Genomic DNA, 24,560 nt, shown 5'->3' with positions numbered 1-24,560 from the left:
ATGGATCCAAGGACTGACCATTAATGATATCAACATTATAGTTTTAACCGTGATTTGAGTCTATATAGTGCTTGTTAACATTTACTTTGTTTACAAACATTGGAATAAAAAAGCGTACATACTGATGGGGTTGAACTAAGCTCATGAGGCATTTAAAAGTTATATTATTGGGTACATATTAATGTATGTACAAACATGTATGTAGCATCTGCTGATTCCCCCTTTAAAGCAATCCCACACACAGGCAACTCATTTGAGGGGGTGTGACATTGCAGTGGATGGCTCTATATATTGAAGTGGCTTCATGTGAATTAGGTACGCATCAACTGCAGAGTTAAATTTAGGACAATACGCACCACGACCTACCCGAAATCATTACAATGGAGACCTGTTATCGCACACTTTGGATGACAGTTGTTCTGGCATTGATTACGCGGAGATCAGCCGCGGTAGGGCCGGTTATCCGGTGTGAACTTTGTGATGCTGGAGCCCGGCTCCTCTGCAAGCCGTTGCCCAAGGACTGCACCGAGAGAGTTCGCGAAACTGGCTGCGGGTGCTGCATGACTTGCGCGCTGGCATTTGGACAGCCGTGCGGGGTGTACACGGGGAGATGTGGCTCCGGGATGACATGCCAGCAGCAGCCCGGCGAGACGAAACCTCTCCAAGCTCTGCTGGAGGGACGAGGACAGTGTGCGATTGCGACCATTAAAAGATCCACCGCCGCTTTACCTGCCGTCAATGAGATACAAGGTAAATGCCAAGATGATGACGCAGTTTGGAAAGGTTTTTACGCATGGTTTACCAACTGATTATTATATTGTTATAATTATTATATTGTTATAATAATGTCGCCTGTAAAAATACAGATACCTTTGCTTGTCATCAAGCATCTGGATGCAAGGTAGCAAGTATAATTTATCACCTTGAGTTATCCGGTTAGATGAAGCCAGCCTGTGCGTAATATATCCAATATTGACACAATTGGATGGACACAATTATACTGTCTGTTTTTATTATGGTGAATTCCACAGCAAGAATGGTGTCTTTTGCGAATTTAATTATTGATAGAATGGTTTTAACTCATGATCTGGTTGATATAGGTGTTTGACCTTGTAATTTTGCTGTATTCCTCTCTATGATTCTTTCATCAATTTTCTAACTGGGACTATGTGATACAACTGGGAATGTGTGATACAACTAGGACTGTGTGATACAACTGGGACTGTGTCATACAACTGGGACTGTGTGATACAACTGGGACTGTGTGATACAACTGGAACTGTTTGATACAACTGGGACTGTGTGATACAACTGGGACTGTGTGATACAACTGGGACTATGTGATACAACTGGGACTGTGTGATACAACTGGGACTGTTTGATACAACTGGGACTGTGTGATACAACTGGGACTGTGTGATACAACTGGGACTGTGTAATACAACTGGGACTGTGTGATACAACTAGGACTGTGTGATACAACTGGGACTGTGTGATACAACTGGGACTGTGTGATACAACTAGGACTGTGTGATACAACTGGGACTGTGTGATACAACTAGGACTGTGTGATACAACTGGGACTGTGTGATACAACTGGGACTGTTTGATACAACTGGGACTGTGTGATACAACTGGGACTGTGTGATACAACTGGGACTGTTTGATACAACTGGGACTGTGTGATACAACTGGCACTGTGTGATACAACTGGGACTGTGTGATACAACTGGGACTGTGTGATACAACTGGGACTGTGTGATACAACTAGGACTGTGTGATACAACTGGGACTGTGTGATACAACTGGGACTGTGTGATACAACTGGGACTGTGTGATACAACTGGGACTGTGTGATACAACTAGGACTGTGTGATACAACTGGGACTGTGTGATACAACTGGGACTGTTTGATACAACTGGGACTGTGTGATACAACTGGGACTGTGTGATACAACTGGGACTGTTTGATACAACTGGGACTGTGTGATACAACTGGCACTGTGTGATACAACTGGGACTGTGTGATACAACTGGGACTGTGTGATACAACTGGGACTGTGTGATACAACTAGGACTGTGTGATACAACTGGGACTGTGTGATACAACTGGGACTGTGTGATACAACTGGGACTGTGTGATACAACTAGGACTGTGTGATACAACTGGGACTGTGTGATACAACTGGGACTGTGTGATACAACTAGGACTGTGTGATACAACTGGGACTGTGTGATACAACTGGGACTGTGTGATACAACTGGGACTGTGTGATACAACTGGGACTGTGTGATACAACTGGAACTGTGTGATACAACTGGGACTGTGTGATACAACTAGGACTGTGTGATACAACTGGGACTGTGTGATACAACTGGGACTGTGTGATACAAGGGTTTCATGAAGATTATTGATGGAATGAGTCTGGAATTATTTGACAGATGTCAATATTTATTTCAAACTATACTGTGGTTTACAATTGTAAATCAAAACCAATTTACATTTTGTAATTTTGTAATGTTAAATGTCATCTGATCTCTCTACCCGCCTCTCTTCATCAGTAATTAATGTGAAACTATTATTAACTTGGATGAACTTCAAGGGAATGACAAAAAAACACCTGAACCAGCACATATAGACCATTCACATGATTCACGTGATCCAAACATACACCCATTAGTATTATTATACTAAATATTATACTTATATTGTATAATACTTGAAATAATTATGTAATTTTGGGAATGAAAATAATTCCCCCAAAATAATTTTTGGCAGAGAATGTGGGTGGTACTCAGGAGGAGGAGCAAAACACCACCGCCCCAGTGATCCAAGCCCCCCAAGCGCTTTTCAGCACCAACAGACCTCCTGTAGGCCCCCCCAGACTCCCCCACCACCCCTCTCTCCTCCACCCTGTCAAGGCAGTGGTCATCCACAGGGAGCAGCTGAAGAGGGCCCGGAGCTACAAAATGGAGGAACTACCTGGAGCTCACAGCACAGACCAACAGAACTTCTCCCTGGAATCCAAGCAGGAGCCAGAGTATGTGAGTACCAGGTCCACTGTTTTCCTTTCTCTAGGAACAGTCATTCAGAAAATGTTCTCCCCTTCCTCCTTCTTCGCTCTGTGTTTTGGTGTTTTTCTCCTCCCTTCTCCTCCTCTCTCCCTCTTTCCTCCCCGTTTTCTCTGTTTTGGTGTTTTTCTCCTCCCTTCTCCTCCTCTCTCCCTCTTTCCTCCCCGTTTTCTCTGTGTTTTGGTGTTTTCTCCTCCCTTCTCCTCCTCTCTCCCTCTTTCCTCCCCGTTTTCTCTGTGTTTTGGTGTTTTTCTCCTCCCTTCTCCTCCTCTCTCCCTCTTTCCTCCCCGTTTTCTCTGTGTTTTGGTGTTTTTCTCCTCCCTTCTCCTCCTCTCTCCCTCTTTCCTCCCCGTTTTCTCTGTGTTTTGGTGTTTTTCTCCTCCCTTCTCCTCCTCTCTCCCTCTCTCCTCCCCGTTTTCTCTGTGTTTTGGTGTTTTTCTCCGTCCGTCTGCGGGTGACGAAATGTTCTGGGTATGGGTACTGACGGCTGGCGGTGGCGTGGCGGCGGGAGATTGGCATGGCGGTGATTGGGTACAGTAGCTCTGCCTCTGTGTGTAACCTGTTGTTTCGCAGAAAAGCGTCCGCATGCCTCCTGGGGGAACGGAGGGGAGCGGTGGCGGTCTGGAGGGAAGGGATTCTCAGAGCAAGTTGATGATGGATTGGCCCTTTGCGTGTGCCTGTTTGGACTCGCCCTCCTCCCTCCTCTTTCAATTTTTTATCCTGTCTTTGGCCCGGTGGCAGAGAAACGAGTGCAGCACAAGGAATTAATTCTGCCTTGATTTGCTTTGATCAGAGACTGGAGCTGGACTTGAGGATAAGGCCTGTCGGCTCCTTTCTAAGACCTCTTTGAATGGACCTTATCCCCTGGCCTATCCCTTTGTGTAAAGTGTTAGCTAGTTTCTAAGCAGCTTTCAGCAAAGTGTAAGGCCTCACAAGGTGAATTCATTTCCTATTAGTTGCCTCTCTTTCTTCTTATCCCTAGTACCAACATTGTTTGGGTACTACTGAAGGGTAGTGCGTAGTGCGTTAGGCTACAGATGGAGCTTGGTGTAGCCTAATGCTAATGATAGCATCCCTGTCTAAGTCAAATCAAATCAAATTGTATTAGTCACATACAACAGGTGTAGACCTTACAGTGAAATGCTTATTTACGAGCCCCTAACTAACAATGCAGTTTAAAAAAATACGGACAAGAATAAGAAATAAAAGTAACAAGTAAATAAAGAGCAGCAGTAAAATAACAATAGCGAGACTATATACAGGGGGGTACCGGTACAGAGTCAATATCTGGGGGCACCGGTTAGTTGAGGTAATATGTACATGCAGGTAGAGTTATTAAAGTGACGATGCATAGATGATAACAACAGGGGGGGGGGGGGCAATGCAGATAGTCTGGGTAGCCATTTGATTAGATGTTCAGGAGTCTTATGGCTTGGGGGTAGAAGCTGTTTAGAAGCCTCTTGGACCTAGACTTGGCGCTCCTGTACCGCTTGCTGTGTGGTAGCAGAGAGAACAGTCTATGACTAGGGTGGCTGGAGTCTTTGACAATTTTTAGGGACTTCCTCTGATACCGCCTGGTATAGAGGTCATGAATGGCAGGAAGCTTGGCCCAGTGATATACTGGGCCGTTCGCACTACCCTCTGTAGTGCCTTGCGGTCGGAGGCTGAGCAGTTGCCATACCAGGCAGTGATGCAACCAGTCAGGATGCTCTCGATGGTGCAGCTGTAGAACCTTTTGAGGATCTGAGGAACCATGCCAAATCTTTTCAGTCTCCTGAGGGGGAATAGGTTTTGTCGTGCCCTCTTCACGACTGTCTTGGTGTGCTTGGACCATGTTAGTTTGTTGGTGATGTGGAAACCAAGGAACTTGAAGCTCTCAACCTGCTCCACTGCAGCCCCGTCGACGAGAATGGGGGCATGCTCGGCCCTCTTTTTCCTGTAGTCCACAATCATCTCCTTTGTCTTAATCATGTTGAGGGAGAGGTTGTCCTGGCACCACACGGCCAGGTCTCTGACATCCTCCCTATAGGCTGTCTCGTCGTTGTCGGTGATCAGGCCTACCACTGTTAAGTCATCGGCAAACTTAAGGATGGTGTTGGAGTCTTGCCTGGCCGTGCAGTCATAAGTGAACAGGGTGTACAGGAGGGGACTGAGCATGCACCCCTGAGGGGCCCCTGTGTTGAGGATCAGCATGGCGGATGTGTTGTTACTGTACCTACCCTTATCACCTGGGGGCGGCCCGTCTGGAAGTCCAGGATTCAGTTGCAGAGGGAGGTGTTTAATCCCAGGGTCCTTAGCTTATTGATGAGCTTTGAGGACACTATGGTGTTGAACGCTGAGCTGTAGTCAATGAATAGCATTCTCACATAGATGTTCCTTGCATCATCTGTTGTGGCGGTATGCAAATTGGAGTGGGTCTAGGGTTTCTGGGATAATGGTGTTGATGTGAGCCATGACCTGCCTTTCAAAGCACTTCATGGCTACAGAAGAGAGTGTTACAGGTCGGTAGTCATTTAGGCAGGTTACCTTAGTGTTCTTGGGCACAGACTCGGACAGAGAAAGGTTGAAAACAAGTCCTGGTAATCTGTCTGGTCCTGCGGCCTTGCGAATGTTGAACTGTTTAATAATTAACCTGTCTAGGATCAGCGTGCCGCTAGCGGCACACCCCCCCCCCCCCCCCCCCACTGAAAAACCAGTGCCGCGAAATTCAAAGAAAATATTTTTTTTAAATATTTAACTTTCACACATTAAAGTCCAATACAGCTAATGAAAGACACAGATCTTGTGAATCCAGTCAACATGTCCGATTTTTAAAATGTTTTACAGGGAAGACACAATATGTAAAGATGTACATCTATTACCTAAAAACACATTAGCATAATCCACCATCTTTTATTTGTCCACCAACACCAGTAGCCATCACCAATTCGGCTAAACTAAGATATTTATAGCCCCTAACCAACAAAAAAACTCATCAGATGACAGTCTGATAACATATTTATGGTATGGGATAGGTTTTGTTAGAAAAAAGTGCATATTTCAGGTAGATGGCATAGGTTACAATTGCACCCACCGTCACAAATGGAATAGAAAAACTACTTAGAGCAACGTGTTTACCTACTTACTAATCATCAAACATTTCGTAAAAATACACAGCATACACGAATCGAAAGACACAGATCCTGTGAATACAGACAATATTTCAGATTTTCTAAGTGTCTTACAGCGAAAACACAATAAATCGTTATATTAGCATAGCACATAGCACATAGCAGCCCAGCATTGATTCTAGCCAAAGTGAGCGATAACGTCAACATCGCCAAAAATATATTAATTTTTTCACTAACCTTCTCAGAATTCTTCAGATGACACTCCTGTAACATCATATTACACAATCCATATAGAGTTTGATCGAAAACGTTTATATTTAGCCACCAAAATCATGGTTAGACAATGTGAAATGTAGCTCAGCTGGTCAGAAAATGTCCTTGCTCCACTTAGACAGTGATCTACTCTTATACATAAATACTCATAAACGTGACTAAAAAATATAGGGTGGACAGGGATTGATAGACAATTTAATTCTTAATACAATTGCGGAATTACATTTTTTAATTTATCCTTACTTTTCAATACAGTTTGCGCCAAGCGAAGCTACGTCAAAAAACATGGCGTCCTAAGCCACTAAAATGTTTCGACAGAAACACGATTTATCATAATAAAAATGTCCTACTATGAGCTGTTCTTCCATCAGTATCTTGGGCAAAGGATCCTTTCTTGGGAGTAATCGTCTTTTGGTGGAAAGCTGTCCTCTTGCCATGTGGAAATGCCAACTGCGTTCGGGATGAACTGAAAAGCGTGCCCAGTTATTCACATCGTTTCAAAAATAAATGTCCCAAAATCGCACTAAACGGATATAAATTGCTATAAAACGCTTTAAATTAACTACCTTATGATGTTTTTAACTCCTATAACGAGTGAAAAGATGACCGGAGAAATATAACAGGCTAAACTAACGCTTGGAACAGGAGCGGGTCGGTGTCTTCCACGCGCGTTACGCACCAAGAAAAGACTTGCTAGCTACAGGGTTTTTTCATTTGTAGTGCCTGTGAACGCGCAATCGACCCCATTGGAATCGTCATCACGTAAAGGCATCCAGGGGAAGACGTAAGAAGTGTCCGTATAGTCATAGCAATAACAGTGCCCTTTTAACTGACTTCAGAACAGTGGCCAACATTTCTGAAATCTGACTCCATGTCAGGGAAATTGCTGTAGAATGGGCTCTGTTCCACTTAGAGACAAAATTTCAACTCCTATAGAAACTATAGACTGTTTTCTATCCAATAATAATAATAATATGCATATTGTACGATCAAGGATTTTGTGGGAAGCCGTTTCAAAAATTACCCAATTTGCATAAATAGTCTCAACAGCGCCCCCATCCTCAACAGGTTAAAGGTCTTACTCACATCGGCTGCAGAGAACGGGATCACACAGTCTTCCAAACAGCTAGTGCTCTCATGCATGTTTCAGTGCATGAGAGCACCAGCATAGAAGTAGTTTAGCTCGTCTGGTAGGCTTGTGTCACTGGGCAGCTCTCGGCTATGCTTCCCTTTGTAGTCTGTAATGGTTTGCAAGCCCTGCCACATCCGACGAGCGTCAGAACTGGTGTAGTACGATTTGTTCTTAGTCCTGTATTGATGCTTTGCCTGTTTAATGGTTCGTCGGAGGGCATAGCGGGATTTCTTATAAGCTTCCGGGTTAGAGTCCCGCTCTTTGAAAGCGGCAGCTCTTGCCTTTAGCTCAGTGCGGATGTTGCCTGTAATCCATGGCTTCTGGTTGGGGTATGTACATACGGTCACTGTGGGGACGTCGTCATTGATGCACTTATTGAAGAAGCCAATGACTAATGTGGTGTACTCCTCAATGCCATCGGAGGAATCCCGGAACATATTCCAGTCTGTGCTAGCAAAACAGTCCTGTAGCTTAGCATCTGCTTCATCTGACCACTTTTTTATTGATCTAGTCACTGGTGCTTCCTGCTTTAATTTGTACTTGTAAGCAGGAATCAGGCGGATAGAATTATGGTCAGATTTGCCAAATGGAGGGCGAGGGAGAGCTTTGTATGCTTCTCTGTGTGTGGAGTAAAGGGAATCAAGAGTGTTTTTTCTCTTTGGTTGCACGTTTAACATGCTGATAGAAATTTGAATTAAGTTTCCCTGCATTAAAGTCCCTGGCTACTAGGAGCACCGCCTCTGGGTGAGCGTTTTCTTGTTTGCTTATGGCGGAAAACAGCTCATTCAATGCTGTCTTAGTGCCAACCTCAATCTGTGGTGGTATGTAAACAGCTACGAAGAATACAGATGAAAACTGTCTAGGTAGATAGTGTGGTCTACAGCTTATCATGAAATACTCTACTTCAGGCGAGCAATAGCTCGAGACTTAGATATTGTGCATCAGCTGTTATTTACAAAAATACAATCTGCCGCCCCTTGTCTTACCAGACGCTGCTGTTCTATCCTGCCGGTATAGCGTTTAACCAGCAGGCTGTATGCTGATAGTGTCGTCGTTCAGCCACGACTCTGTGAAGCATAAGATATTACAGTTTTGAATGTCTCGTTGGTAGTTTAATCTTCCGCGTAGGTCATCGATTTTATTCTCCAAAGATTGCACGTTTGATAGCAGAATGGAAGGAAGTGGGGGTTTATTCAATCGCCTACGAAATCTCCCTCTGGCCCCTTTTTCTTCATGCAAATCACGGGGATCTGGGCCTGTTCCCGAGAAAGCAGTATATCGTTCGCGTCGGGCTCGTCAGACTCGTTAAGGAAAAAAAGGATTCTGCCAGTCCATGGTGAGTAATCTCAGTCCTGATGTCCAGAAGTTATTTTCGGTCATAAGAGACGGTAGCAGCAACATTATGTACAAAATAAGTAAAAAATAAGTTACAAACAATGCAAATAAACTAACAAAATAACACAATCAGTTGAGGACACGTAAAACGTCAGCCTTCTTCTCCGGCGCCATTGTACCTAGAGATTGAATTACACTGTACCAAGTGAGCACACTTTTGTGGCTTCTGTTAGTTTTACTGTTCGAATTGGATAAACACATTATTTGAGCTGTAGGTAATAGACAGAGTGCTTTGGATTGGAAGAAGTAATATGGGTCATTATAGTCTGTGTGTGTTTAGGGTCCCTGTCTTAGAGAGATGGAGAGTGTCCTCAAAGGACTGAAGATCACAGACATCCTCAACCCCAGAGGCTTCCACATCCCAAACTGTGACAATAAGGGCTTCTACAAAAAAAAACAGGTAAGGAAATCCTACAAACACACCGTAGGGATAAAGATGCCATTTTATGAGTCAGTCCCCCACGCTCCTTGGCATTACCCGAATGTGTCAAAGCCATGCTTCCACCAAGGAATACAAGCCCAGATACCAGACCTACCTATTTGAACAGTGTTATAGAGGCCAGGAAAGTCACCCCCATTTGAACATTGTAACTACCATCATCTTCCCACTTACCCTTTCTTCATCAATGAAGATTGTAATGTCAGTGGCTCATCATGCATACTAGATTCATATCTGGAGCAGATCCATTCCTCCAGATCTGCTTCACTAGTTATTAGAGCCTCATCACTTCTCAGCCACACCATTTGGGGTTGGCTCTGTAGACATGGAACCACAGACCCCAGCAAGCACCCAGCGAGGCTCAAACGGCGGCCATTTAACGTGAACCCTCCCAGGGAGACAGACGTCAAGGTGGCCGCCGGCACCCGCTGCTCGCTCCCCATAATTGCCAGACTTTTGAAAAAGCAGTGCCGAAAATAGAATCTTCAGCCATTTCAAACATTTGCGTGGTCCTGGTCCGCCCACAATAGGTTTATAATAAATGAGTGTCCCTGACGTGTTCATATGGAGGCACTTAGTCCACCAGCGCCATCACGGCACCCACCAAAAACAAAGCAACATTTCTATTACATGCCACAGCACTGAGTCTCCTGCCTAATGGCCGTGCCTCTGTTTGACCTGCAATCATCTCATAACCAGCTATACCAAAACGCCAGGCTCATTGTCTTTGTTTATATAAAATGTACGTTTGTCTCTCCTCCGGGATGGCAGGCAGGGAGGGAATGGCACACATTAATGTCTGGGAGTTTACTTCAGCGGTTCCCATGAGTCTCAGACCCAACATGTCTTATTAACTATACATTTATACATAGTTTGGAGGATGAAGTAAAGCATTTGGAGTTAGATGGTGGAAATGGTAAAGCGATTATGCATGAGAGGTGCATTTAAAAGAGCTGTTAATGCAGCCTTTAAATGCATTTTTCCAGGTTTTGTCTTCTATTTATTACTTTTATTAGATTCCCAAGCTACCATTTAGTGGAGTCATTCTTTGACTCCAACGTTCCAACTTTTTAATTACTTTTTCCTGAAAATGTGACCTAACCTCTCAGCATGTGTACTTTAATAAAATTATACTACTTGATTGGTCATATAGATGAAATGATAATAAAACATAATTTGTTCGTAGAAGGGAAATAACATGCTAATGGGTGCCAATATTAGAGAGTTAAGATACAGTAGACACAATAGTCATATTTTGACTAGACAGTCCAATACATAAACTCTACTGTACCACATCGCTCTTACAGGGTTGAGCCTATCCTATGGTCTCTGGGGTCAGATACCTAGACACATGTAATATCAAGCAGAGAAAGGACTGACTTCCATTCTGATGAACTCTTTTAGAGAGCGACACCATTTGTTAGCCTTCCTTTGCCCTTCAAATTAATGCCTGCATGTTTTACTGGAGAGGACTCTGACCTTTAGTCAAATTGGCAGTAAAATAACAGCCCTTGGGTTGCTCCGGAGACTATGTAAGTCATTTGTAGTACCCATAATTTGGAGCTTTGGGGTATAATCAGCAACAGATGATTTGTACTGGCCACCAGCTCACTGAAAATAGATATTGGGTCTCAGTTGTTCACAAACGGGCCTAAGCAAATATTTGACCAGGTTTCTGTTTATCTTAAAGCTCTCTGTATGTGTGTGGAACTGGAGGTAGACCGTAAAAGCAGCTGAAAATACCACCAGCATGCGTCCCATGGCCAAGTCTCCTCAGGTCCTCAGCACAAAATGGACGTTAATGTCCTTAACCATTTCATGTCCCACTTCCTCAAGTCATTTTAGATGGCCATTGTGCTAGATGACTATTGGTAATTATGTACAGTACAAGCCTAAATCTTTTTATTGTACTTTCTCTCCATGTAAGTATCTCTCTCCCTCTCTCTGTAACTTTCTCTCTCTCTCCCTCTCTCAATATAACCCTCTCTCTGTAACTCTCCCTCTCTCTCTGTAACTTTCTCGCTGTAACTCTCTCTCTCTCTGTAACACGCACTCTCTGTAACTCTCTCCCTCTCTCTCTGTAACCCTATCTCCCTCTCTCTCTGTAACCCTCTCTCGCTGTAACTCTCTCTCTCCCCCTCGCTCTCTGTAACTCTCTCTGTGTCACTCTCCCTTACTCTCTGTAACTTTCTCTCTGTAAAACTCTCTCTGTAACTCTCTCTCTCTCTCTCTGTAACTCTCTCCCTCTCTCTCTGTAACTTTCTCTCTGTAACGCTCTCTCTCTCTCTCTGTAACTCTCTCGCTGTAACTATCTCCCTCTCTCTCTGTAACTCTCTCTCTGTGTCACTCTCCCTTACTCTCTGTAACTTTCTCTCTGTAAAACTCTCTCTGTAACTCTCTCTCTCTCTCTCTCTCTGTAACTCTCTCCCTCTCTTTGTAACTATCTCTCTGTAACTATCTTGCTGTAACTCTCTCCCTCTCTGTGTAGCTCTCTCTCTAACTCTCTCACTGTACCTCTCTCTCTCTGTAACTCTCTCTCTCTCTCTCTCTCTCTCTCTCTCTCTCTTTCTCTCTCTGTATCTCTCTCTCTCTCTCTCTCTCTCTCTGTAACTCTCTCTCTAACTCTTTCACTGTAACTCTCTCTCTCGCTGTAACTCTCTCTCTCACTCTCTCTCTCTCTCTCTCTCTGTAACTCTCTATCTCTCTGTAACTCTCTCTAACTCTCTCACTGTAACTCTCTCTCTCTGTAACTCTCTCTCTCTCTCTCTCTAACTCTCTCTCTCTCTGTAACTCTCTCTCTCTGTAACTCTCTCTCTGTAACTATCTTGCTGTAACTCTCTCCCTCTGTAACTCTTTCTCGCTCCTGCCCTCTCTCTATAACTATCTCTGTTTCTCTCTCTCCCTTTCTCTCTCTCCCTCACACACACACAGTGCCGTCCATCCAAGGGCAGAAAGCGAGGGTTTTGCTGGTGTGTCGACAAGTATGGGCAGCCATTGCCAAGTTTTAACGGGAAGGAGAGAGGAGACACCCAGTGCTACAACTCTGAGAGCCAATAAGACCTGAGCAGCAAGAAGGAACCAGAGCGAGAGAGAGAGAGAGAGAGAGAGGCGGAGAGAAAGAAAAGGGAGCCATGAACACACAGAAAAACTATGAGGATATCGGGATCCAAAAGGGTCCAAAATGGCTGGGCCTGGATGTGTTGGCTGGCATTGATGATACTTCGCCAACAGGACCGTGTGGAAGGCAGGGCAGGAGGAGTGGCTTGAGAAGAGGACTCATCCAATCACACTCCTTGTGTCCAACACACACCCTCCAATGCTATGTGTTGCTCCTATGCACTGTAAGCAGTGTGTGGATGGATTCTCCATAGACAGAGGCCAGTACTTCTAAGAAGGACAAATTAGATAATTAATTCCATTGCAGAGGGCTAGCCTTGATGATTACAGACTTGATGACGGAGACTCATATACAGTAATTCTGTATGTTTGATATGTTACTGTACGTGTGTGTGTGTGTGTGTGTGTGTGTGTGTGTGTGTGTGTGTGTGTGTGTGTGTGTGTGTGTGTGTGTGTGTGTGTGTGTGTGTGTGCGTGTGTGTGTGTGTGTGTGTGTGTGTGTGTGTAAAATACAAGTGTGTCTATCTGTGTAACCGCTGGTGTGTGACCACCCTGTGGCACAGTACAGTACAATGTCATAAAACGCCTTCCCACTTTGTGCCAGAGGATACATACATCACCTTTTAGTCCAACCTGTATCTCACTGCAGCATCACTGTCCTTTTCTCAGGACCTAAAGCTGGATATTGTTCTCATCTTCCCTATGAAACTTATATACATCTTCATGTAAGTACATTCCCTATACTTCCACCAGTGGAACATACAGTGCATTCGGAAAAATGTTCAGACCACTTGACTTTTTCCACATTTTGTTACGTTACAGTCTAATTCTAAAATTGATTAAATAGTTTTTTTCCCGTCATCAATCTACACACAATACCCCATAATGATAAAGCAAAAACAGGTTTTTGGACATTTTTGCTAATTTATTAAAAGTAAAAAACTGAAATATGACACTTACGTAAGTATTCAGACCCTTCAATCAGTACTTTGTTGAAGCACCTTTGGCAGCGATTACAGCCTCGAGTCTTCTTGGGTATGACGCTACAAGCTTGGCACACCTGTATTTGGAGAGTTTCTCCCATTCTTCTTTCCAGATCCTCTCGAGCTCTGTCAGGTTGGATGGGGAGTGTCGCTGCACAGCTATTTTCAGGTCTCTCCAGAGATGTTTAATCGGGTTCAAGTCCGGGCTCTGGGTGGGCCACTCAAGGACATTCAGTGACTTATCCCGAAGCCACTCCTGCGTTGTCTTGGCTGTTCTTAGGGTCATTGTCCTGTTGGAAGGTGAACCTTCGCCCCAGTCTGAGGTCCTGAACGCTCTGGAGCAGGTTCTCATCAAGGACCGCTCTGTACTTTGCTCCGTTTATCTTTCCCTCAATCCTGACTAGTCTCTCCCAGTCCCTGACGCTGACAAACATCCCCACAACATGATGCTGCCACCACCATTCTTCACCGTAGAGATGGTGCCAGTTTTCCTTCAGACGTGACACTTGGCACGTTTTTCTGTTTTCAGAGATTCCTTTTCACCATTTAGTTGTGCCTTGGTTAAAGGTCAATATTCTGTATGCTTGTATCAAAAAAAGTGTATTTTTAACAAATAAATGCAGTAAAGTTGACACCAGCTTCCATTGCTAAGTGATTTACTTTTGTAAGTGTGTTGTCTGAATATGCTTAAGATTTCTAAATGTCCATGATCCTTATTGATGATGCTGAGATTCTGAATACTTTTTGTTCACAATTATAACTTGATATCCCTCATAACTATTGTCACTAGAGGTTTTGTTGAGGCTTGCTGCAGAAGTAACCCTGCATGTTGCTAGCTCTGGAAATGTTTTAAATTCCCACCAGGGTTGTGTCCAAAATGGTACCCTGTTCCCTATGTAGTGCACTACTTTTGACCAGGTCTATAGTAGCGCACTACAGGGAATAGGGTACCATTCTAGACTTTACCCAGGAGTCTTTTCTCATAATTTGTTGAGAACGAAGTGTTCCCACAACCTCTGGGTTAAAACCAGGGGATATACAAGAACCTCTGTTAAACGTTTCCTCACAAATAAATACTTCATTTAATTAAGTTACTGGTGTCTTCATTCAACTCTCCAAACTTGCCGCGTCCTAATATGTCCTATGCTACAGAAACATGCTCTAAACACAAAGATTGAGGTTAACGTGTTTATTGAAAGCACAAAATTACAACAGAGTAACTAACATAGGCTATACATTATTTGTAACAAACCAAACAAAAAGTAATAGCAGCATATCTCATAACATATTTCTGACTTGCTGTCAGGAATAGTTTGACATATAATAAATACAGACATTTCATCAAACAAAAGAGAACTTCCTTTCAGACAAATAAAACAATGACCTCACATGAGGAGGGTGGTGTACGTGCCGAGAGTTGGGAGAAAGAACTGTCCCAAAAAACATCTGCTAAACCAGAAGACCTGCACAGACCAGTAGAGGTAGATGAAGACAGAAAAACTCCCCCAAAACCAAACAGGGGCTTGGATGAGCAGTGATATGTTTGTGCCTGGCCACCAGATGCATACTTGTGGAACTTTAAGTATTTCCCCGATACCCATTGAGGAAATGTCAATGAGAATACCTTCCGACACTGTCAACATGTTGAATGAATGAATGGCTGTGTTGTTTCATTTACTGTGCACGGGTCCACCTGGTTGAATGAATCTAAACCAGATTGTGAAGACCCTGAACTGGGTTTGGCAGAGCTGGAGACCTGTGGTCTTCAGAGATGGAGTTATTTAGTCAGAAACACAAATGCATACACTGTTGCCCTATTTACAATCAGAAAATAGGAAACAGAAATAATCTAAAAATGACAAATGGTTCATACTAGTAAGCACATACGCGTTTTGAATAAATAAGGTGTGATACGTCACATAAATAAATTAAGAGTAATTACATATTTTTTTTAAATGAAAATGTGTGCTTATTTGAATGAGGGTGTATTTGTATGTGTTTGTAAAAGAAAGTCAGTATATATGATGCGGATGTGTGTAGGTTTGAGGGCACCTATATCTGGGTTTAAGCGGAGTAAAAAATACTCTGTATATGTGTCAATACGTGTGCATGCATGTGCCTGTGAATGTGGGTCAGAGTGTCCATGATTTAGTGAGTGAGCTCCAGCTGGCACTCTAAGCCTCCTAGTAGATAATTGGACCCCAGAATCTTCTTCCCATTCCAGGAGAACACACACCAACACCTGGCAGGGGGTCCCACCAGAGACGACTCACACTAGAACACAACAGAAGAGGGGGCAATATATTAAATTACATGGATCAACTTCACTGCATTGATAAATGTTTTCCTGGTCAGATCACAAGAAAAATCCCTGGTCCTACTATCAACCACTAATGAGCTAATGCTATTGCTAAACAAACGTACAGCTCTGGTGGTATGCCTTACCTGCTTGGCCTTGTAGAAGCCATGTTTGTCACAGTTGGGTAGGTAGAAATTGGTGAACTTCTCTCCTAGTTCCTGCTGAGAGCTGGTTATCTTGTCCAGAGCTGCATGCAGCTCAATGTGGCAGGGACCCTGGGGATAAGACAAAGAGAACAGTCAACATCTGATACAAAACATACTGTATAATAAACACAGCAAGATGGACATAGAATACATTATGAAATCAAATCAAACTTTATTTGTCACATGCACCGAATACAACCTTACTGTGAAATGTTTACTTACAAGCCCTTAACCAACAATGCAGTTCAAGAAAGAGTTAAGAAAATATTTAACAAATAAACTAAAGTAAAAAACAATAAAAAGTAACACAATATGGTAACAATAACGAGGGTATATACAGGGGATACCTGTACCGAGTCAATGTGCGGGGGTACAGGTTAGTCGAGGTAATTTGTACATGTAGGTAGGGGTAAAGTGACTATGCATAGATAATAAACGGAGTTGCAGCACTGTAAAAACAAATGGGTGGGGGTCAATGTAAATAGTCCAGGTAGCTATTTTATTCATTGTTCAGTCTTATGGCTTGGGGGTAGAAGCTGTTAAGGAGCCTTTTGGTCCTATACTAAGTTGTTATATCTGACTAAGAACATTAAATTGTCATGTGGTAAAATGCAAAGCAAATATCATCTCAAGGGAATAACATTTTCTCACTGAGTCTGGGTGGTTTTTGTTAAAATGGCAACAGCTTCCTCTGGTGGCTAAGAGCTAAATTGGCTTGAACTCTAAATTAGGTTCTCTCCACTAAGCTACAGCTGAAGAAGAAGAAAGTAAGTCCGGGGCCGTATAAAGCACCTGATTTAGGATCAGCCCTTACGAAAAAAGATTGCAATCAGAGTGCAGTATAACTGCTGTATGCTGCAAATACTGTGTTCAATATACCAGTGTTTTTTTCACTACAGTAACAGTGCAGTCTAACTGCAGTACACTGCAGTTATTCTGCAATTACTGCGTGCAAAATACCACAGTCGACTGGAGTTGCTGCACTTTTACTGCTGTTTCAATACTCCAATCTTTTTTGTAAGGGAGTTTAGCCTTTTAGATCACAATGAATAAGATTACATGCAGAGGGGGAGTACTGATCAGAAGCTTGATACATATGTAAGTTGTGCCCACCTGTTCCACCATTACAGTATGAAGACCTACCGAACTTTGACAGTATGTCAGGTCAGGGGCGTGACTTTCACTGGGCGGGTTATGTCCACTCCCTCCCACACATTTTGAAATTGCATTTTTTATTTTATTTTTTATCATTGCAATGTGATACAAAAAGCGGCAACAGTGTGCTTTAGGACCATGCGGACGCCTCCGAGCAGTCGGGTAGGCTGTTTGGAGTGTTCAGCCTGCTGGATTTAGGACCTCGTGAACACCACAGAGCGGGCTGACAGGCTGTGTGAAGGCAAAGCTGCTGGAAGGCTGGCTGGACCAGCTTGAGAGATTTCAGAATAGTTCAGTGTGTATGTGTTGCGCTCTTTCACCGAGTTGTAAAAGCAAGCAGAGCAGAAACTGGCTACTATTTAGTTAAGGTAACTGCTGTTTAACTTAACAGATTTTTTTTACTAGTGTTAATTTGCAGTGCTGAGCTAGTATTGTAACTGACATGTAACAATAGCTAATGGTTTATCCCCTCTCGACTGAGGTGAATGAATAAGCTATGCTAGCTACCACAGCCAGGTCAGCTCTAGCCTCCAGTTCTGTCAGACAGCGACATGAGGTGGCTATTATTATTATGTAACAGCTGTTGTTTGTATGGAAATGTTTTGTGGCCTTTGTTTTGTCCCGTTTCAGAAGTAATTTAACTTGGATAGCTATCGCCATTTGATGTACCTTTAGAGAGAGTTGTCCAAAGAATGTCGAACGTTAGCTATTCTTCTTGCCTCAATCAAACCATCGGCCAAATGATTGAATATTGATTTTCTGACGTTTTTTTCAGTGCAATGTGACTTTTATTAGTCAGTATGGCAATGTAATGTTAGTTTCCCTAGCTAATTCCTTACTTTTCACACTGGCATAGTAATAAATGGCTCTAACGTTACATGCTTCACTGTCATGGTGCACAGTAGAGGTCTGCGCAGGAATGATTTCTTCATCCCACTTCCGCACCTGCTTGTTTTCTTGCTTTCAATATCAAATGCACAAAAATAACTTAAGAAATAGGTTAAATTACCAGAGATTCTCACATGGCCCTTATATTGTATTACTAGGCTATGTCAGCCAATTTGCTAAATGTAGTTTGAAGAGAGCAGAGTTGGGTGATCAATATTTAGGCCTATTTCTAGGCAATGTAGTAAACTATAGCCTAATCATAGGTCTATTTAGGAAGTAAATTTAACTGCCTCCGTGCCCATGCTTAGGCTACAGCCTACTCTATTTAATTGAGACTACACGTGCACCTGATTTCACAGGTGTGGCTACTGAACTGGAAGCAGCAAGAATGAGTGGCACTTGCTATATTTTGTATAGACCTATAGGACACAGCCTACCCTTTAGGGGACCATTTGCAGGCAGAGACAAATATGGGTAATCAATACTTATTGAAAATGAAAAGGTTCAACGCTAGCTCACGACTTAGCCTACGTGCGCGTTATGCCTTTCCCTTTTCAATAATGATGACATTTTTTGATTGTCCTTTCGACACACGTTGGTTGAATGCCCTCCTCTTCTTTCCATTATCATATATATTTACAGACACTGTAGTAAACTACAGTCTAATTATATTGAAGTAAATTTCATAGTCACTGCCATGGGATTCTCTGCCCATGTAGGCAGCCTACTCTATTTCAATGAGACCACACATACTAGGTGCACTTGAACTCTCACGCCCAACTAGGAGGGGTAGACTACTGAAGTTGAAGCAGAAAATTCTGTGTGAGTAATGCGAAAAATATGGGCTTTTAATACAATAGGTAGGCTAACACATGCAAAGCAGAAAGAGGACCGTTTCCAAATAATCTGAGAGACAACAACAAAAAAATCTGACCCCCGCTCCCGCCCACAGCATGAGAAATGCCGACAGCACTGCAATGATCTCAGTCAGGAACTGCAGGTCTCGCAGGAATCCCACGGGAATGCAGCCCGCTAGTGCAGTCAGTACACAACACTATGCTCATCATGTCTTAGCAGGATCAGATGGTGACATGGGTCCGAGCAGGGTCAGACAGCCAGGGAAAACCAGTCTACGGAGCTCAGGTGAATTTTGCAGTATGTTAACAATATCAGTGAATGATACAATGCTGCATCTTGAATTGATGGGTCGACCTACAGCATCTACAGGACAGCAGCTGAAGATTAAAGCTACAGTCTGGGATCTGGGAATAATGGTTATTTCAATGATTGAACCATTGATTCTATTCTTGGATAATATAATGTATAAATGTACACTAAGGTAATTATTTGTCATGCCTCATTTTAGGAGGATCAGATGGTGACAAGGGTCTCAGCAGGGTCAGGCAGCCAGGGAAGACCAGTCTGTGACAGAGGTGAGGTGAATTTTTGCACATACAACAATTAATTCTCCCTGTGTAGCAAACACTGGACAAACCAGATGCTATTTTAAGGCAGTCTGACAAACCTCCAAAGTCGATTTCCAAACTGTTTCAAGGGTTGATAGAGGCTTTACCTGATGACACAAAACATGTAAAACTAAAATGCGAGGAGGATCTGGTAGAAGCTATTGATGATGATGAATGGATACAGATGTGTTAGAATGCCCAGTCATGTTCATATCATCTCAGACATAAATGACTGCAGTTTAAGACCATCCATAGAATGTACTATATGCCAGTGAAACTGAGTTAGATGCACTCAGAAATGTCATTCCTCTCCTGGAGGTTTAAAACACACAAGGGGACATATTTGCATATTTTATGGGCTTGTGAAGGCTGCATGGCTGAATTCTGGTAAAAGAGTATGTTCTTTTGTCTCAGCATGGCTACAGATTCTCCCTTCTCACTGTTGATACCGGAGACTTATCTGCAAAACTGTGTATTCAAGTATTTATACTTACTAAGAAATTCATTCACATTAATAGGAAGGTTGGTTATCCTCCCACAATGTCAAGTTATGTATCACTAGATTTTATTTTTTACAAGATTAAGGGCATAATGGGCACCTTTCATAAGGACTGGATGCCTTATATGGAATACAGTACGACTAAAGGAGTCTGTATTGAAAAGATACCCACTCCAGGGGAGATACCTATTTAGGCAATCCCTAGCTGCTGGGCTGCTCAGTCCTAAACCTGGCGTCTGCCGTCCTGTGGGTTGTCACTTTGTCACTCCTACTACTACCAAAACCAATTAGGAATGTTTCACTAAGATCCTAAAGCTGAATGGGGTGTGATGGGTTGGGGCAATGCAGGGTGGTGGACCCCTAGGGACAGGACAGGGCAACCCAGCTATACTGTGTGCAAATAAAAAGAGCTCTACAGTACTATTAGTCCTATGAGATTAATTATATGGAGAATTTGCTGTTTCTGTGTGTTAATGTATATTTGAGGTGTATGTCGTTTTTTTTTTTTTTTGCTTAGATTTTGTTTCCAAACCTCCCTTTGGGAATTAAACAAAATTAAAGGTGTGACCTGAGAAGGAAATTGTGTTGGGAAAAGAGTTGAGTTATTGACTAGATTGGTCGGGGTGGCAGCTCAGGCTGGCTTGTTGGTCTGGCTGAAATTTCATATAGAGGATGTTTTAATAAAGAGAATCAACGTATTTTTTTCAAGAGTCATTCATTTGTTAGGCTATTGGTTAAAGGTGCAACACAATACTTATTATTGAATTACCTTTGATCAAGTTCTGTCTTATTAACCACAAACATATTTAATAAGGACTCTTATCTCTCTTACCTAGCTTGATGACTGTGGGCATGTTTGCTTACTTTTTGTTATATATTGGATTGTGTAAAATTGCAGGAAATTAGCTATAGATAGCCCCCAAAATCTGGGGGAGGACCCCCTGACTCCCCACCAGGTTATGTACCCCCCACTTCTAAAACCAAAGTGGCGGCCCTGCTTCAGATTGAATACTGTGCATACCTGTTCCACCAGTTTCTTGCGGATGGTGTTGACCTTGGCCTTGATGCTCTCCTGAGCCCCCTCATTTTTGGTGTCAAAGGGGGTGTTGAGTCCCAGGAAGTAGGTTAGGGAGTTGTGGTCTGGCACCCCTTCTACTTCCTCTGTGGATTAGAGAGAGAAATTAGTGGGTAAGTATACCATGTTTTACATAAGTTTAGATTCTATCTTTTTGATTATGTTGTCAAAAAAGGTTTAATTTGTAGATTGTCCAACATCTTTATAAGTAAGTAATAGCTGAAGGAAGGAATCAAAGCTGAGTCTACCTTGTCCCTGGTCCTCAGTGCAGATGGCCTGTCCTCTGGTGAGGGAGTGGAGGGGTCTGGGATCCCCAGCTCTTGGGCTGCATTTTAACCCCCGAGCACAGTGGGCCGTGTATACCCCACAGGAGGCCCCCTTCTCCAGGGCACATGCCAAGCAGCAGCCACAGCCCGGCTCCCTTAGAACCTGCTTACAGTCTGGGGAGATGGCCGGGCATTCATCCAGCTTCTCCTGGGTACAGGGGGCACAGCGAATAGGCTCCGGGCCCACCACAGGGGAAGACTGGGCCAGAGAGGTCAGGAGGGACAATGACATCGCTGCCAGCAGGGTCAACTTCTCATATAATCCGAGCATCTCAAATCTTCAGGTGTAGAAAGAAACTAAAATCTACAGTCAGGTGTAGATATGAATTTTCTTCAAGTGCAGTCTTTAATCTTCAAGTGTAGTTTTTGCTTAGTCCTCAAGTACTTATGACAAGCACAATATACTGTAGATAGGCATCTATAGGTTTCCTTCTTTCTTTCTGAAATGAATTCTCAGAACAAAGGAGTTGCAGTATTTATACAGAGCTCTGACCCTCAGGGAGGTTAATGTTTGAACCAGTGACTCCAGATATTAAACATTTTGGCTAGACAGCGCAGGAGCAGCATTAGCCGTATTGGGAGGGTTGACCTCTGGTACAGTGTGTAGATCTGAACTGGGGTTCACTGAAGCTGCAAGCCTGCCCTGTCGTCAATATTTACTCTGGGACGAGGAGTGATTGTACAAGGTGATGTTGGAAAACATTGCAAAATCAATGAGTTGTTTTTTTGGTTTTGACCCCTCGATCGTTCATACTGTACATACTGTATGATGTGGGGGACAAACTAACAATAGATTGATGTTAAGTTGTGCATTGAGATTCATCCTTTGGTACATGACTTACCTAAGGGTCAGAAGTTATAGGTCAGTCATGAACTGGATATGACTTGATTCAACTCTACTTTCAAAAACTATATGTGTTGTTCAGCCCATGTGGTGGACTAAGGGTCATCTGCAGGGTACATAAACATGATCATCCCATCACTTACATAACCATGCAACCATAACATGTTTGTCTGGAGAATGGCTTTTTTAATTGGTCACTTCCTGGTGTAGTATTAGTTAATCACACTTTATCTACGGTTAACACTGAACACCTCTACACCCCTCCCCCATACTTTGACACACACTGTCTCTCTGTGCCTCTATGATACCTTGTGTTTTTCATCGCATGGTGACTTTGTGCAATGACTGGACTATTTGTCAGTGTCTCGTTACACCAACTGAAACTACCTTGTCATATGTGGATAGTGAAAGGTTGTTGGGTCATTCCACGAAATGAGTTCCTTTTACATCCCTTTGATGTTTTAAGAAGAAACTGTGCACCAATATTGCATTTAAAAAGCATGTTATATTAAATGAAGTGCCCTTTAGTATAGACCACATGTAAAATTCAATGAATCAGACTTGCTAAAGTGCCAAAATTCTGTATTTTGGCATGTCCCTCTGTAACTTCTAACATGTTCACCCTGTTACCCATAGATTAACCTAAAGTATCAGACGTAAAAGAAAATGCCTGAGCGGAAATCCTACATTGTTTTCAGGGGAAAAGGAAGCTGGGTGGAATTAGCTGTATCCCTGAAAAAATGTATGCATCCGGTTTTTGGCAACTCCGCTAAGTCTACCCATAGACAGGCTAGAATTATTTTAACAATAAAACATTTTTCTGAAGCTTGCATTCAATTGCCGCTCACACAAGCTTCCATTCATAAGGGAATTTATGGCTGATTTAAGATGACATCATCAACCCTGTTACTTTATTTTGCACTTAATAGGCTCTTACTATCGGAATATTTTTACAGAGTTACACTACCCAAAAGGGACTCATTTTATGGAACGACCCTGTTATTTTCCCAGTCTGATGAAATGCTGGCCTTGGTAAACACAATTGGTACATTGGAGGTGTACCCTGGATAACGTCCAGATAACCTTTATTCGTGTTCATGAATCAGACACATGTATTTCTCTTGCATTGTATGCTTTAGTGACACACAGTATGTATCATCTTGCAATGATTTATTGGATGCCCTTTAGTCATGTTGCAAGCCTACTCAACAACCAGCTCATGTGTTGTAGCCTCCTCAATGTTGTGCATCAAATTCACCAGCCAATGTGGGAAAAAATCCTCCTACAGGGATATAGTGAAGAGAGTATCATGGACAAAATGATCAAAATGTGTGTTTGATCACTATAATTAAATGTACTTTTGATGTACAGTACCAGTCAAAAGTTTGGAAACACCGACTCATTCAACGTTTGTTCTTTATTTGTACTATTTTCTACATTGTAGAATAATAGTGAAGACATCAACACTGCAAAATAACACATATGGAATCATATAGTAACCAAACAAAGTGTTAAACAAATCAAAATAGCAAACCCTTTGCCTTGATGACAGCATTGCACACTCTTGGCATTCTCTCAACCAGCTTCAAAAGGATTGCTAAGCGCAAACCAGATGGGATGGCGTATCGCTGCAGAATGCTGTGGTAGCCATGCTGGTTAAGTGGGCCTTGAATTCTAAATAAATCACCCCCACACCATCACACCTCCTCCTCCATGCTTCACGGTGGGAACCACACATATACGGAGAGCATCCGTTCACCTACTCTGCGTCTCACAAAGACTTGGCGGTTGGAACCAAAAACCTAAAATTTGGAATCATCAGACCAAAGGACAGATTTCCACTGGTCTAATGTCCATTCCTCGTGTTTCTTGGCCCAAGCACGTCTCTTCTTATTATTGGTGTCCTTTAGTAGTGGTTTCTTTGCAGAAATTCAACCATGAAGGCCTGATTCACACAGTCCCCTCTGAACAGTTCATGTTAAGATGTGTCTGTTACTTGAACGCTGTTTAGCATTTATTTGGGCTGCAATTTCTGAGGCTGGTAACTAATGAACGTATCCTCTGCATCAGAGGTAACTCTGGGTCTTCCTTTCCTGTGGCTGTCCTATAGAGAGCCAGTTTCATCATAGCGCTTGATGGTTTTTGTGACTGCACTTGAAGAAACTTTCAATGTTCTTGAACTATTCCGGATTGACTGACCTTCTTGTCTTAAAGTAATGATGGACTGTCGTTTCTCTTTGCTTATTTGATCTGTTCTTGCCATAATATGGTATTTTACCAA

The 24,560-nt window shown here is 42.8% G+C and overlaps 2 protein-coding genes across 2 annotated transcripts; one reads left to right on the top strand and one right to left on the bottom strand.

The window, feature by feature from the left end:
- Window positions 1-271: 271 nt before the first annotated feature.
- On the top strand, window positions 272-14,568 carry LOC129813988 (insulin-like growth factor-binding protein 3). Its single transcript, XM_055866683.1, has 4 exons — window positions 272-750; window positions 2,780-3,045; window positions 9,263-9,382; window positions 12,353-14,568. The coding sequence occupies exons 1-4, from the start codon at window positions 381-383 to the stop codon at window positions 12,476-12,478; spliced, it is 882 nt and encodes a 293-aa protein (XP_055722658.1). The 5' UTR covers window positions 272-380; the 3' UTR covers window positions 12,479-14,568.
- A 127-nt stretch (window positions 14,569-14,695) lies between these two features.
- Window positions 14,696-21,889, bottom strand: LOC129813987 (insulin-like growth factor-binding protein 1). Its single transcript, XM_055866682.1, has 4 exons — window positions 21,358-21,889; window positions 21,056-21,195; window positions 15,967-16,095; window positions 14,696-15,795 (listed from the first exon to the last, which is right to left on the bottom strand). The coding sequence occupies exons 1-4, from the start codon at window positions 21,704-21,706 to the stop codon at window positions 15,670-15,672; spliced, it is 744 nt and encodes a 247-aa protein (XP_055722657.1). The 5' UTR covers window positions 21,707-21,889; the 3' UTR covers window positions 14,696-15,669.
- Window positions 21,890-24,560: the final 2,671 nt, after the last annotated feature.

The sequence above is a fragment of the Salvelinus fontinalis genome, chromosome 17 (genome assembly GCF_029448725.1).
Source record: "Salvelinus fontinalis isolate EN_2023a chromosome 17, ASM2944872v1, whole genome shotgun sequence".
In the NCBI taxonomy this organism is placed as follows: Eukaryota; Metazoa; Chordata; class Actinopteri; order Salmoniformes; family Salmonidae; genus Salvelinus; species Salvelinus fontinalis.
This window is presented reverse-complemented; position numbering and strand designations above follow the sequence as displayed.